General features: G+C 39.2%; 1 protein-coding gene across 7 annotated transcripts in view; it reads right to left on the bottom strand.

Annotated features, from left to right (window-relative positions):
- The window catches only part of LOC112454176 (zwei Ig domain protein zig-8), a 267,122-nt gene that overhangs the window by 32,686 nt on the left and 219,073 nt on the right, over positions 1 to 15,363 (bottom strand). For all 7 annotated transcript variants that reach the window (XM_025015419.1, XM_025015418.1, XM_025015415.1 and 4 more), the window contains one exon: positions 8,825 to 8,959. In XM_025015419.1, coding sequence (XP_024871187.1) covers positions 8,825 to 8,959 — 135 coding nt within the window. The remainder of the gene's footprint in view (positions 1 to 8,824; positions 8,960 to 15,363) is intronic.

The following is a 15,363-nucleotide window of genomic DNA, read 5'->3' as shown; positions in this document are numbered from 1 at the left end:
TGATCGTGGTGCCAAAAACACTTTTCGGAGGCTTAGCGCGATATAAAATTCTCTTATTCTCATCTTGCAGCGTAGAAATCGAAAAAAAAGAAAACAACAGCATTATTTGAGATGAGTGTGCAGATTAACAGTCGGTGTTCTTCTTCCTGGTGTTATTGCGCGGGATTATTAGGAAAGAAAGAATATATCCTCTGCCGTCTATGTGTGCTTGGTCATCCATCGTGTCCGGAGTGAAGCTTACGCCCGACAAAGAGCTTATATATCAGAGGCTTTCTCTTGCCCAGGACTGACTCCGAAAGTTCAAGTGCTATCTCGAGATTTAAGGCTAATACTCGTGGACGGATCAGCCTCTGAAAAACTGACGCGTGCGTTCGTATATCTCTGTTTATGAAAAGCAAATAACGATTTCGTCGGAAAGACGACAGGCCCTTGCCGCGTGATATTTTAACGTTATACACAAGGCGATATTGGTCGCCAAAAATATTCCTAAGCTTCACAAAAGTCGCTTCGCGAAATCGTCGGTAAGATCATCATGCGGAAGATATTTTCGACTATCGTCTGAAATTTAGAGGAAAATTTTTGTCCCATTAGATTTGGATAGAAATCGTGCAAAGCTTTGTGCAAAAATCGCGAAAGATATTGTCGAGGCTAAATGCTTTTGATGCGATTAAATTTCGTGGGATATATCTGGGATGATTAAATATAATCATAATTTACTGTTGCTGAAGAATTACACGTCAAGATTAGAGAGGACCGACGTTGATCCTCTTGGAGAGACGACAAGGGCGCTTATTGCGCAAAACGTTTTACCTCCTTGTTAAAAGTACTGACGCAACGTAAAATTCAATTTGAAACTTGCTTCCCCGTCTTGCCATGGCGGTCGTACCAAAGGAGTTTTAAGGAAAATTCGTTAAGCGATGTTTTCAAGTTACTGGCTACAATAATAATTTAGCATAATCGTTGCACGCAGCAGAGGCAATCGATACTTTTATATCGTTTAACGTTATCCGTTAAAAATTTACAATTACCATACAACCAGAAAAGAATTATGTTTGTCGAAAAATTATGCGTCAAGTGCATCCATTTGTAAAATAAAATGGTGATTCGCTTGGAAGAAGAGCAAGAGCTTAACGTGCAATGATTTAGTTTAATCAGTTAGAACATTAACGTATCGTTAAATAGGATTTATATAAGTTGCTTCCAATGTGAAATATACCTAGTCTCTTTAATTGCGTACAATTATTATAGAAACAAAGAAAAAATTGCAATCTAGCCAATGATGTAATTTTGATATTATCCCGTATTCGAATAAAGTAGGCCTGCCATTTCAAACATTATACTGTAAAAAAGATCGATGCAATAATCAACATATAGAGATGAATTATCAGTAACGTGACTCTTTTTAAATTTTGAAATATTCTTTTATACAAAGCGTAAATTTTACGAATGTAAATTACAAGTCTACTTTGTGGGCGTTCGGTAGTCATATTTCGTTGCTGAATTTGTCCAAGGTGTGCATGTAAATTTAATGCTGTAAATTGCTGACTATACGCGGACGCATGTACATAATGTTTACGGTCGCGGGGGATTATAATTACGGAGTAGCTAGAGCAGCGGGTATAAAAGACGGGGACAGACCCACCCTTTTTCCTTGAGCTTTTGAAGTGCTGCCACTAGAAACTGTGAAAATTAATGCCCGGTTTTACCGCCCTTTCACGTGTTCTCTCAATTATAGTACATGTACAATAGCACGGTATCGTGTACACGTTACGATTGCCACAAACGACTGTTCTCCACCGTCTGCAATCCTAATGGGCTGTGATGAAAGACCACGCATGCAACTAACGATAGAAGTCGCTGTCCTTTATCCCAAAAGAGCAGAGTCATTAATTTTAAAGAACACCCCAGCCCCTCGGACCCCTTTCTGCATTAACAAAGAAAATTCCTTGTTATCTCATCCTATCTTTTAACAGCGTATACGAACGTTTTGCGCGCGGGTTACAAAATTGTCAACTCCTCTCCGTGATATTTGTTACCCCTTGCTTATAAACACACGTGATATAGTAGCGTATATACAAATCTGAATAAGAATACGCAACAATAATATGCAATCCATTTTCATGCAGTCCATAAATTCTATCCGAGTTACAGAGTATCTTGATAATGAAGTGTAAAACGCTAAAAATTCACTTCATCATTTCCTGGCCCTTTATATAGAACAGGATATATAGGGATTTTACGAGGGGTTGTCGTTTGCATCCAGTATATAAAACGTTGAATAACGGCGCTATCAAAGGACTATGTACATTGTAGCTGTCATGTTATTCGGCGATTGCATATACACACCGCTACGTCATCATATATTTCCATCTTTCGTCGGTATTGTAAGTGAGCGCTTTATTTAACCATTTCACTTGAGCCCCATTTTTACGTATGTAATCCGCCTTCCGCGCGCGCCGTATCGCACGCGAAAATCTATGAAACGTCACACACCGCACGGAATACGGGAGCCTTCGATAGCTTCGCGTGATTTTTATTGCCGTATTATAGCCCCCGAGCTCCGCGAAGGAGAGAAATTCGTTTCGACGATACTTCTTCGGCGGAAACTAGGCCGAGGAGGGGGATCGATATTTTTAACGAGAAAACCGGGCGCGGGCGGGTTTCCGCGAAATGCAATGATTTCAGCCGCTTCTGGCTTCCGCATGGCCGCTAATGAGAATTTTGCCGAAAGTTTAATTGGCTCTATCATAATTTTGTACGGCGCGCTATCAAGTCGCGGTTTAATCAAGTCGCGCTTCATTACCGCAAGATTCATGCCTGTATTCGTCTTTCTGAATTTACTCTCTCGCCTTTCTGATTCATTATCTATAAGGTGACGACGACGACGGCCGGCGCGGCGGCGGCGCTGTTGCCACCGTCAATTATCTAGTTTAATTTTGTCGGAAACATTTATCTCGTGCTGATTACAATTGCGTCACCTATAAAATTTACTTTCGTTCTATTTTCGCGTTCTATTACATTTTTCTACTATTCTACGAATGTATTGTTAAAAAGTTCCATAAATGTTCTTTTTAGTGAAATAATAATCAACATATTTAGAAAATTTATAATGTTTAATATTTGGATGTAAATATCAGCGCTTCGTTCTTAGCCCGTTATTCTTTATATCTATTAATCCCAATTGTCAACGATTTTAGAAACGAGCTACGTACTTTGACTAATTTTCTTCGCCTTTGTTGATTCGGTTTTAATATAGTTAAGTAAGCGTAAACGTTCATTCACGTGAATGCCGGCAGAACATAATGCGCGAGGAATCGCTACGAGTTGATGCAATCAGCTTGCATCACTGCAATATCTGGCACTCGCGACGATTAAAAAATTCTACCTATTGGCTTATGGCGGACATATTGATTTTCGTGCAATCGGCAAATGGAAGTATCGTGTAGGTGCTTATCTGTAAGCGGCTTTCGCGCGAATCTAAAAAACACGTATGCAGCGTGGTGGTGGACCAAAATAAGATAAACTGGTATCTTTATTATGCTTCCGTTGTACGTGAGAAGGCATTGTTCCTTCGGTTCCTCTATCGGAAAGTAATTGTGAGAATGGTCCGATTATCGTTTATGTTACATATACCGCGTATGTACTCTCTAACGGTTTTCCATTTACGAGAAACGGAAATACGACGCGCACTTATTGATCGCACCCAAGTGACTCGAATAATTTCGAGTCGACACAAAATATAGGTAACAAAATATTATTTCGCTCTCTATAATACTATTATACTATGACACTGTACTATGATGCATGTGATGTATTCACATTTATGTGGTAGTTTTATTACAAATATGTTTTACATATATTTATAATAAAGTTACAAAATTATTTTTCTAAATTGTTTAATTCTCTTATAAAATATAAATATAAGAATATACGGAAAATATAGAAAATGCGGAAATTTATAAAAAAATAAAAGAAGAGTCAATTAAAAAAATTTATTAATAGATATTTAATATGTCGATTCGTGTTGTATTTGATATTACTATTAAATTTGTATTTATTAATTATGTTAAAATAGTAGAATATTATTTAGAATAATCTAAATCGCAATAATGAGACAAAAACGAGGACAAAAATAATGTGTATTTTATTGCTAAATAATAAAGTTTGGTGTTCCAACAAATATATTAACACACTATTGACTGGAGATCAATTCGTTTTTTGTTGTCCAAAACACAGGTTCGTTTGTTGACTGATGATGAGTTCACTATATTAATTAAAGCGACATACAATTTAAATAATTGTGCGCAGTTGTTACTATTTATAAAGTTAATAAAATTTATTTATCATAAGATTTTTGATGTACTTATCCTTTATTTTTTATTATTTTTTATTTTTGAGTGACTTTTTGTTTAACATAAACGAAATTTTGTTTTCGTTTAATTTTTTGAAATAAAAAATAGATGATTACACACAAGCACTTTTTAAATAAAGATATTCGATCAATAATGTGTCAATACGTCGCGATCACAATATCATCTAATGATTCAAAATTGAAATTTCATCTCTGCTTATATCGAATGTCGATATAAGCAGAACCGAATATCGAATGTCACAGCTTTTATATCTATTTATAAAATATCTAATAAAAATATCTAATCTCATATCCGTTTATTTATCTTTCCGTCGTCAAACGAATAAACGATGTTTTAGTTCCAAAATATCGCGCCCGCGCCCGCCGACGGTATAAACATATTAAAACTAGGATATTTTCTTGTGCGGTGACAAGCAGCGTGGGAAACCTTAACTTTTTCAAGATTTATATGTTATTCGCGTGAGTAAAAGAATATTCATTACGCATTAAAGAGAGTTTCGGGCGAGACACTTGTCTTCCATTCGAGAGCGGCAACTTTTATCCACGCTACACTCGAGTGGCCCAATGAAATCTTTTCCCTAATACGGGGATGAGGAAGAGCTTTATCTCTTGCTTTAAAGTTCAAAACTTCATCTGCGGTGGCAATTCCAAAATTTCCTCTTTAAGCTCGGATGAAGCGAACGTAAGCGTGCCCGTATCGATCGATAAGTCTCTCTCGTGCTTCTTCTTTCTCTGTTGCTCCCTCTCTCCTATCCACTCCTTTCCCTCTTCCCCTCCTCTCTCTCTCTCTCTCTCTCTCTCTCTCTGGGATGCGGCAATTGTATACAACGTAACCAATGACGCAAAGCTATAACATGCACGCGTGAAATTAAACGACGACGTGCGACGAATGTAATGTTAGTTTCTCGTGGGAATATCTAATTTTTATGAGCCCAGCACATGTCATTGGGACAGCTTGTCTCACCGTGATATATGATACCAAAATAACATACTATTTTTGTGATCTCCTCTTTAATTTATCTCTTTTTTCTTCCTCTCTATTTTTTGATAAATAAACCCTGTATTTTAAGTGTCGTCGATTTCTCGCTATAAAAATGCTCCACTCCATGCAGTCGCGTGATGTTTCGCTGTATATTTCATAGTAATCTTATTTCATTAAAATATATACGCCGCGAGATATCGCAGTAATTTGTATTCTTAAAAATGCAAACGACGTCCGCGAGATCAGCGAGATCCGAAATCTGTGGAAAAAAATCCCAATTCGCAGAGAGAAAGAGAGAGAGAGAGAGAGAGAACAAACGTGGGGAGAGAGAGAGAGTATTATTTCACTTCCTTTTTTCTCATGCGGTTTCCGTCGCGTCAGCGGATTCACTGCGGATTTAACGATGAAATTGTTTACCGATCGTGACGCAATTAGTTCGGGCCCGAGTATTACTTTTATAATTCTAGATATATTGCGTCGATATACATGTAAATTGTATCAGCCGATGAAGCGTAAATTTATATTGGCGAACGAGATATTATTAATTGTTCGGTGCTCGTCTGAATGTACATATCGCCGTTTTTCGAGCTTATTTAGCAAAAATAGCTACGAAAAGCGGGAAAAAGGGCAGGGGAGAGAGGCAGAGGGTGTATCGCCGCGGTGCGCAACACGTCACGCACTTTTCTTCCGAATGCGGTTCACCGACCGTTCGGTCTCGGCTGAACGATAACCGGACTCGGCGGAAAGGGGAGAGAGAGAGAGAGAGAGAGTTAACTGCTGCGGTCGCGTGACGTGGTAAGATTAGAGGCGCGGTTGCGTTTCGAAGTTAAGCCGACCCGGTTGCACTTGCCGGAGTTAAACCGCCCGCATTTCGCTCGCCCTTATTTAGCGGGCGCTCCGCGTTCCGGTACACTCTACCTTTTTACCTCGGAGGGGTGTATTTTTGCAAACTCGCGTTTCGCAAACCCCGACGGCTGCGGCTGCGGCTGCGGCGGCGGCTCCGGCGCGTTTCGACACGTTCGCGTGGAAGAGTAAAGAGCGGTCGCATGCGAGCATACATTTACATATATATCCGCGACACACGTATCGTGCGCGCTGATCTGCGTGCGATCAATTTTCAGGTACCCTGTACCGTGACACTTTTAATTTATCAGTTTAATTAACAGTATTTATGGCCGCGCTTGTCAATTACTGTGGAATCGGCATCCGCGTCGCGGCGCTGCGCGTTTTCTTCGCGTGCACGCTTGTCCCTCCCCGAAAATCGTAGAGCTGATAATAACATTGTGATTTATGTATGTATGGAAAAACCGATAATAAAGATGGCTCTGTGCAATGAATGGAAGTCGCAAATGAATTCCGATTTAAATGTTCTTTAATATTAATAGGATTTTTCGCAGGTCAATGGAATATATAGTTAAACAATTTTATTGTTATTTAGCATTTATTATTTTAGAACATTTATCCTTAATTTGACTATATTGAGCTAATTTGTTTCTTTTTTTAATTCCTTTGTCAGCGATTTTCATGCAATAAATGGGTGAAGACAGAGCATGGAAAGAATGTTTAAATTTACATAAAAATAGTGCGAAGTACTGTGGAATTACAATATGCAACGAGAGTAAGAAACATAAACAAGACTTGTATTTCAGCGCCGCCCGCGCCATTCCATTTTGTTTGCATCTCGAATTTTTCTAATGAATTCAGAATAACAATGCCTTACGAACTACAATCACGGAATTAATGATGTTTATCTCGTCTGTTGTATCATAAGTAGAACCATGAATTAAACGAAGAAATAATGTTATCCTCTTCTAGACGCTACCAGAACTTTTGTACCGCCACACAAAACACACTTGTATTACGAAACAGTATAAAAGAATAAACGGACTCGGCGGCGCCCTGTTAAATTGGGAATGGAGGATGGTCGGCACGCAGCTGAAAGGTCGAGCAGAACACGAATTTAATCAATTTTCGGCCGCACCGCAGCGACGCGGCCACGAGCGCAGCGATTTTAATTTATCAGTTTAATTAATGGGCATCTAGCGTACACAGAGTTGCCAATTAAAACAGAATCAATGTCATCGGGTCCCGCAAGTTCTTCTTTCGCGTCGCCGTCGCCGCGCCGTGCCGTGCCGCGCCGCGCTGCAAATATAGTAGAGTAAAAGAGGAAGCTCGGCGCCGCGCTCTTGCATATTGCGGAATCCGCAGACAAGCGGCAGAATCCGATAAAGTGACTGAAATATCGCGGGTATGTGTGTATATAGTGCTGAACGAACGTCGAACGGGCGTCTGCCGCGCCTTGTGGACGGGAAATGCACCGATATTCAACAGGGCGAAAATGCGCGCGCGTATACACGGCGGCAACACACTTTCGCGTGTACGAATTTCTGGAAACGTTAATAATCTATAGGGATATATAGGTCAAAAGTTACGAGGACGATGAAACGACGGGTGCGGGATTGCGAGCGCGATACGACCACGCACGAATTACTCTTGTTAACGTCGTACCCCGCCACGTATGCACATACGTATGAGAACGAGTTGAAGCTGGTTGCTATTAACGCATCTGATGATAATTAATCCCGCGTGCACGCCAACGTCCCGAGAGATACACCTTGCGTATCGCAATTTTGTTTATGAAATGGAAAAGTTTATACGTTGCGATGCAATCTTCGCTCAGCGTATCGTCACGGCCTTTGCTTACACATTAAAAATCAATGTAACCGATTTAATATTAAGTGGACATAATGCAACATAATTGCTACAATCGGGAAATATCGAAGTTTTTTAATCTTTAAATTTTCAGATTATCTTTTTTTGAGAGATTTTAAGAGTAATGTTTTTGTATGAGATTTGTACATTTTTCAGAGATATTGTCTTGGTTTTTTAAGAAATTGTCGTTTCTGAATTAAAGAATTTCTAAAAATTCGATATAAAAGAAAATGTAATAATAATAAAAAAAATACAGAGAAAACTTGGGATATCTTGTACAGATATTTGAAGTTCTATTTTTCTATTACATGCTTGTCATCGAGATGCAGATGGCGACGACAAGAATGCCAATAAAGATAAAAGTCCTGTCAAAATTGATCGCCTTTTATTTATTTCGTGACAAGAAAAACAATTTCGATATATATTTGTAAAACGAAATTACGCGTTGCGTATACATCAATCGACTCGTGTAAACATATTAAAAATGTAAATAATTTTAAACGTCGGCGTAATCAAACATAGCTGGCACAAAACGATCAATATTTGTTCATATTCGTGCAACGCATGTGGCGTACTGTAACAAGCTCTCGCGTTATAAGCGCGTAGAGACGAAAAGAACATCGATTTAAAAGAAAAACTGCGTGCGTGGCTGCTGCCTTATCGCAAGAAATTTCTGTTATTTACATTTATTAGCAGACTCGCTCGTGCCAGCATAAAGTAAGCGTTTCACTAATGCAGCATGCAGTGTATGTCCTTACCTTCTCTATTATGCACACGAGATTTATGATAGATCCTACGTCGACGTGATGCTCGTCGCTTCCTAATATAAACGCCTCTGGTATCACTATATTTAGATTGACGAAGTGTGACAGTATCCCTGCACTTCTCGAGACCTGGAAAATAAAAAATACGGCAACTGTGAATTGTTTTGCAGAAATAAATCGCGATATGTGACGATTGACGTATTACGAAGAGAATTTTAACGTGAAAAGAATCATATTAATAAAAAATATCGTAAAATCCAAAATTAAATTTGAAAACAGAAAAAGAAGAGCGATATTCGCGCGAGTTCTTTAATATTTCTCTAATTTATTTTATTTTAGCTTTGTGGAGGATGATAATATACATACACTGGATACATCCAGTTGGATCTAAACGAATCACAAAGATAAAACGAAAATATTTCCATTGAAATATCGGACTCAGCATAGTAGCTAAAAAGAGCTTCTACAACAAATACATACAAGAGACTATTTGTTCAAGTATTATTGACTGAAATATTTCTTAATTTTTCAGCAAATTGTGACGAACAGATTAATAAGTGCTCATCAATTATAGAATCAAAAGCTTTGTTAACAGCCATATTCACGTATTTATTATAAATTGGTGTAAAAAATTTTGTTTTAATTTTTGAATAGCGAGCACTTTAGATAACTTGTCGCGATTTGAAGATATTTTACATGCTTTCGGTCAGAATATATGCTTGGAAATATGCAAACGCACAATACGAAAGCTGAGTGAGCATTAATTCAACGGGTTTCGAGTGCATGGAAATCGGCTTATCGACAACTTTGTCCGAAAATGTGTTGTAACTCGAAATACCGGGTTTTTAAGTGCAGTCCTTTAAATATTTCAACGTAAAACTGAGTGCTTCTCTAGTAGTTTCAACCTTTTTCAACAAAAAATCTTAAAATGGATGAATATAGCATATATATAGATTATATATATAAATTTGTTTTCATAAAAATTTAATATGCTCCGTTCATTAATAATTCATTAATTATCAGTTCCCAGCAATCTTTCTCGTTACGCTGATTTAGTGACATTTAATTGTACAAAGATGTATATGAGCATACAGTACAAATATTGTATTATTTAATGAAACAGGCAAGTCGTTATCTTAATGAAGAAAGACGTACATAAATATTATCAAATTTTATTCAGTACTATTATTTTGTGCTTTGATAAGAATGCTTTGAGGAGAAAAACAAAGAACTTAATGATTTATTTGCGTGATTTATTTATTTATTTTATTTTTGGAGGTGATGCAATATTATAATCAATGTGAGAAAAAAGATTAAAAGGAAAAAAGAATATTATATCAATCTTTTCCCAAAAGTCTTCTCAATATCCATAGGAAAGACAGAAAAGAATTATCTCACGAAACGTGACTGAAATTATATAATTTAAAAATTGTAAAACATTAATGTCGCGTTGCAAAGATCACATTCTCAAATATATATAATATTTTATACTTCTTCCTTATACAATTTCGCTAAAACAACGCGAGCAAAAATATTACCGCTGCACCGTTTTCTTTCCACTTCATCTTTCGGTGATATTCGGGAAACAACGCGGATCTTTTTTCAAGCGCATTCGCTCGAAAAACCATTCCTCTATCCCGAGTACCGTGGGATGTCGCCGGATATACGTATGTCGTTTTATCGTGCGCCGGGATGCTGCAGAGAGAGAGAGAGAGAGAGAGAGAGAGAGAAAGAGCGTGCAGCTGCAGCGAACTCCGCGAGTCTCCGGGAAAGTTTGCCGCAGGACAATGGTCTACGTAGGTAGGTAGGTACACGTAAGTAGGTACGCCGCGCTCATAAAAAAGCATTATGCGAGTTTGAGAAGTGTATCGTTCCGCTGCCAACTTGGACGAGCGCCGGTCGCCTCCGACGCCGCGACGCGCGGAACTTTCTTCTTCTTCTTCTTCCTCTTCGCGTTTCGCTACGAGCGGCAGGCGCGCCGGACTGTGCATCCTCGGAACACATCTCCTGCGCATCGTGCGCCTGTACGGGCGTCGGCGGTAAAAATGTCACCGCGAATAAATATACAGTTGGATGCTGGCTGATGGTATTTTTTCTTTTTATCTCCTTTTTTTTTTAAACGCTATACGCGCGCGCCTTCTGGCCGCGTATACATTGCGGTTATGAAACGTCATGAAACGCCTGGCTGCTTTCGCCGTTCTCCGCTGCTTCTTCTTTCTTCATTTTTTTCGTTTTTACGGGAATATGCGACGGAGAGAGGAGAGAGAGAGAGAGAGAGAGAGGGGGGGGGAGGGGGTGAAAATCTCGACCCGTTGTATACGCGTTGTACATCCACCATTGTCGCGCGCGGGTGTATAATCGCATTAATAAAACGGTATATTCTATGGGCGACGCGTTATAATAGCGGTGCAAAGTCTTCTGTGCTTTTGCATGACAAAGGAGGAAATTGACAAGCGCTGATGCTCTTGTTGTTACGCCGGTGGTGGATGGGTCACTCTGGCGGTACAAAAGAACCGTGGATAGGAGACGAGAGCCCAGTTAATTAAATCCCTGTACGTTTAACTGTCTTGAAAAATCTGTTATTCGACAAAACGTTGTGTCCGTCGGCTATGAACCCAGACGACAAGCAATAACGAGTAATCGTTATCCCCCACGGCTAGGTATGGCAGTATTGTTTAATCGACTGATATTTCTATTATCGTATTTTATTATTTATTCTCGATCCAAGTGCATTTCGATTAAAAATAAATCGTGCCTATTCTCTTGAAAAATTCCTCTCAATCCTACCAGCAAATTTAAGATTAATTCTATAAGAATATAAGAATTATATATGTTTCCGTTTATATGATAGTTCTTTAATCTGTCGCTTCAGCCGCGTTGGAAGTCTCTAAAGGTATTTTTATTAATACAATTAATTAATTATTGACGTGTTGACATTTTCGTAAACGAAAGGGCCGACTCCGGAATGATCGAGGGCTTGCGCCGCATGAAGTATGGAGCGCGAATTTGCGGGCTACCCAATGCGATACTATATTCGCAGTGATATACTCGCTCACTTTGCCGGCGAACTCCATAAATACGATGCAGTTGCGCGTACTTGCTCTCGCTGCCTCTCGGCGTCAAATGAACGGTGGCGCGGTCAACATGCAAAATCGCGCGAATTAAAAGTATGTGCGTTCTGATTAATCGGCCGGCACGCGACGCCTGTTTACCCTCCCACGGTCTCCTCGATCGAGGAGAGCGCGCCCCGCATATTGTGCTGCATCGACCGCGCCCGAGCGTCGCGAGTGACGTTTATTTTCATCGCGCTTGAATAACGGCAGATAAATTTGCGAAGGAAATATTACCGCGCGCGCGTGCTTTTCTCACGAAATTTTATCTTGCCGCGGCAGAGGGAACGGCCGGGCTGAGCGCCGCTATAAATGTTGCGCCATGAATTTTGTCCGCGGCGGACGACGAGCTTTTTTGCCGGCTTTTCAAGATAAAATCGCGGACCATCTGGCGCGGATATGCGTTTACAATTACCGCCGCGTTGCGAATTGCCTATGTAAATGTCGTTCGTCGCGCTCGCGTTTCGAACTGAACCGCGAGTTCTTTTTTTTTTTTATTTTTTTTGTTCACGATTAATACACGAGCCGCGCGCGTCGTGCTGGCTCGGAATAACCCTCCGGCGAGGATTATCGACCTCGTGTATCGCTCGTTCCTCTCTCTTTCATCCCTTTTTTTTCCCTCCCGCTGCCTCCAAAAACGCACGGATACTCTTATCTGACGCACGGTGGGGATAAAAAAAAAATGACGTCTGTCACGGATCGGGCTCCTCGAAAATCTCGCAATTGTGCGAAGGAGAGCCGAGCGTCCCGGATTTTCAGGAGTAAGGCTCGAGCATATATCAGCCAGGGCCTCGTTTCCCCTTGCGAAACGCTTCACGGAAATACGCTCTTTACGTCGGCTTATTTGACCTCAGCCCAAATATATCAGAGAGGTTCCTTATGGCCACACACCTCGATGTGTTCGTGGCAGATGCAATTATCACACATTGACCTTTCCACAATAATAATAATACGTTTTGCCATTCATTTCATCTCTTATTCCATTTATATGAATTTTGCAAAAAAATTCATTTACGACAGACAAATTATCTATCTATTTAATACGCTTTCATTTAACAATTTCTCTTCATCTCGCTGTTTTGTAACTCACGTATTAAGATTTGTTATCTATCAGATATGCTATATTCTGTTTTTTTAATTCCCATTTAAATTACACACGGTTCTTAGAAAATAGACATGTTTGGAATGTGATGGAATAAAAATACCATATGATAAATCAATATTGTAGAAGTACAAATACGTATAGAACTAAAAAATCTGTTTGTCAAAAATATGAAATTCAAGAAAATCATATAACATTGTATATAATGATACATCGATAGAGAGAGAGAGAGAGAGAGAGAGAGAGAGTAGATGTCTCTCTCTATTTATGTTATTTTTCTCGCGCGCGCATTTTCTGTGCAGTGGCAAATATTACATAAATTTATTTTTCTCCTTTTTAAATATTATATAAACTTTTTTATAAAAGTATGTAAAATTGAACATATAGATTTTACTTATTCATTCATTGCTCTCATTTCATTTGATACCTTTTCGTATTTATTAGTTATAATCACGTAATAATTAAAAATATCTTCCGTTACAGCAAAATATTTTTCATGCAACCGGTTTTACAGTTGCTAGAGGTTTCGTAATCATGAAAATCCATAGGTATGACTTTTTCATTCGTCCCAGATCGTTCTCTCTTCCCATGCGTTGATTAAAAATTTTCATGTCTACAACACCAGTACCTCATATGTTTGCTCGCGTGCTTGAAAGTAGTAGCGAGAGCCGCAAGTTTTTCATTGCAATATTCTTACTTAACGCTCTATGTATAAAACTTACCGTACCGCGCTAATACACAACGGACACGCGCAAATTAGATTAATATGGAATTCGGTTTAATCAGTCGGATTATTACCTTTACAGTACATTAGCTATTTATTTGTTATTCTGAACGCGAGGATATCAATAAATAATTCTGCATTTATTAACGACTACTCTCATATATTTAATTGGAGCCACATGTGTTTCATGAAAATTCTTCGTTTTCTTTTTAATCCGATTAAGTGCGGCGTGATAGTGACGTAAATTATGTACTGAAAATTGGAAATGTTTCTGGGGCGGCAAATCACGTTTAACGCATTTACTTGTTTTCCTGAATTACCGCAACTTTTATTTTTTATTTCCGAATCCACCGAGAGTATCGTGCGTCGATTTTTTTAAATGAAAGAAGTCATTCCTAGCTCTCTCATAAAAAAAAAACATGTATATTTCTATTACTTTCAAAATGAACACCACTGATGTTTCTCTGTTCTCATGGTTGAAGCTACCGCGGGGAAATAATAATTTGTGGAAACAGATCCTTGTTGCTCATAACCTTTGCCTTTATGGTTTCACCGGACGTGGTGTACAGCGTATATTTTCACAATAAAACTTGTTCTATTTTACGCGGGGCTTTTTCACGCTCGTTTTCGTGCATTTAGCGCGGCTAACGTCACGGGCAAGTGCCTCCAGTACCAGAGAATGCCTTTCCGTTGCGGAGTAAAAGTTAGAAAGTACAATTTAACAATCTCTTCGTTAAAGAAAAAGAGGAAGTAATCGAAACTCATGATCATGTCCTATTTAGACGCCAACAATTCGCGTACAATTTGTGTCTTTATTTCTTAGTTAGCTTTATTTTCAAATTGTTCGTAAAAGAATAGTAACGACGCCATTGGAACAAATGTAATTTCCTCGTCGGTTGCCCTTTTCATTCTTCGCGATACGACTTCTTTCTACAATCACGTTCATATGTCAGTTTCTGTCAGAAAGCGGCCAATGAAAAACGTCAGTTTCCTCCAGAAAGCGACGTAAAATATTCAATGCATAAATACAACGTCCTCATATACGTCGACGTTGCGCGGGACGGCTGACCGCAAAGAAAAGCGACGCGGAAAAAGCGCGGGTTCGCTGGGAATCGCCGACGTCATCGTCGCCGTCTCTTGTTGTAATCCAAGTTCTTTTCTTCACCGGCTTGTCAAACACACACGGGCCAAAAGTGTCACCCGTTCGCCGCGGGGCGCGATGTATACGCGCGCTTGGTACTGAAATGCTATTTGCACGAGCCGCTTTAGCCCGTGCTTATCGCGTAAACAAGCGCGCGTCAATCTCGCTTAAGGGGTTACGCATCTTAACTCTTCAGCCCAGAATTTCTCCGGTGAACTGTGCAAACGTAATACTGATTACGACAATTTCGTAACAATGTTAACTCGTTGACAAATTATGATTTACTAATTAAGTACCGACAAGCAAGAACTTCGATAGAAAGTATTTAATGTAATAAATTCCGAACGTATAACATGCTTATATTTTTTAAAAATATGTGTCAGTTCTTGAGCAAAATGTGCCCGAATATGTAGATAAGTTACGGCATATGCGTCTCTCTTACCATAATGCCAGATC

Source organism: Temnothorax curvispinosus, unplaced genomic scaffold (assembly GCF_003070985.1).
Source record: "Temnothorax curvispinosus isolate PA1 unplaced genomic scaffold, ASM307098v1 QBEX01004860.1, whole genome shotgun sequence".
NCBI classification, from domain to species: Eukaryota; Metazoa; Arthropoda; class Insecta; order Hymenoptera; family Formicidae; genus Temnothorax; species Temnothorax curvispinosus.
The sequence above is the reverse complement of the archived record's forward strand: the minus strand, read 5'-3'. Positions and strand labels throughout refer to the sequence as shown.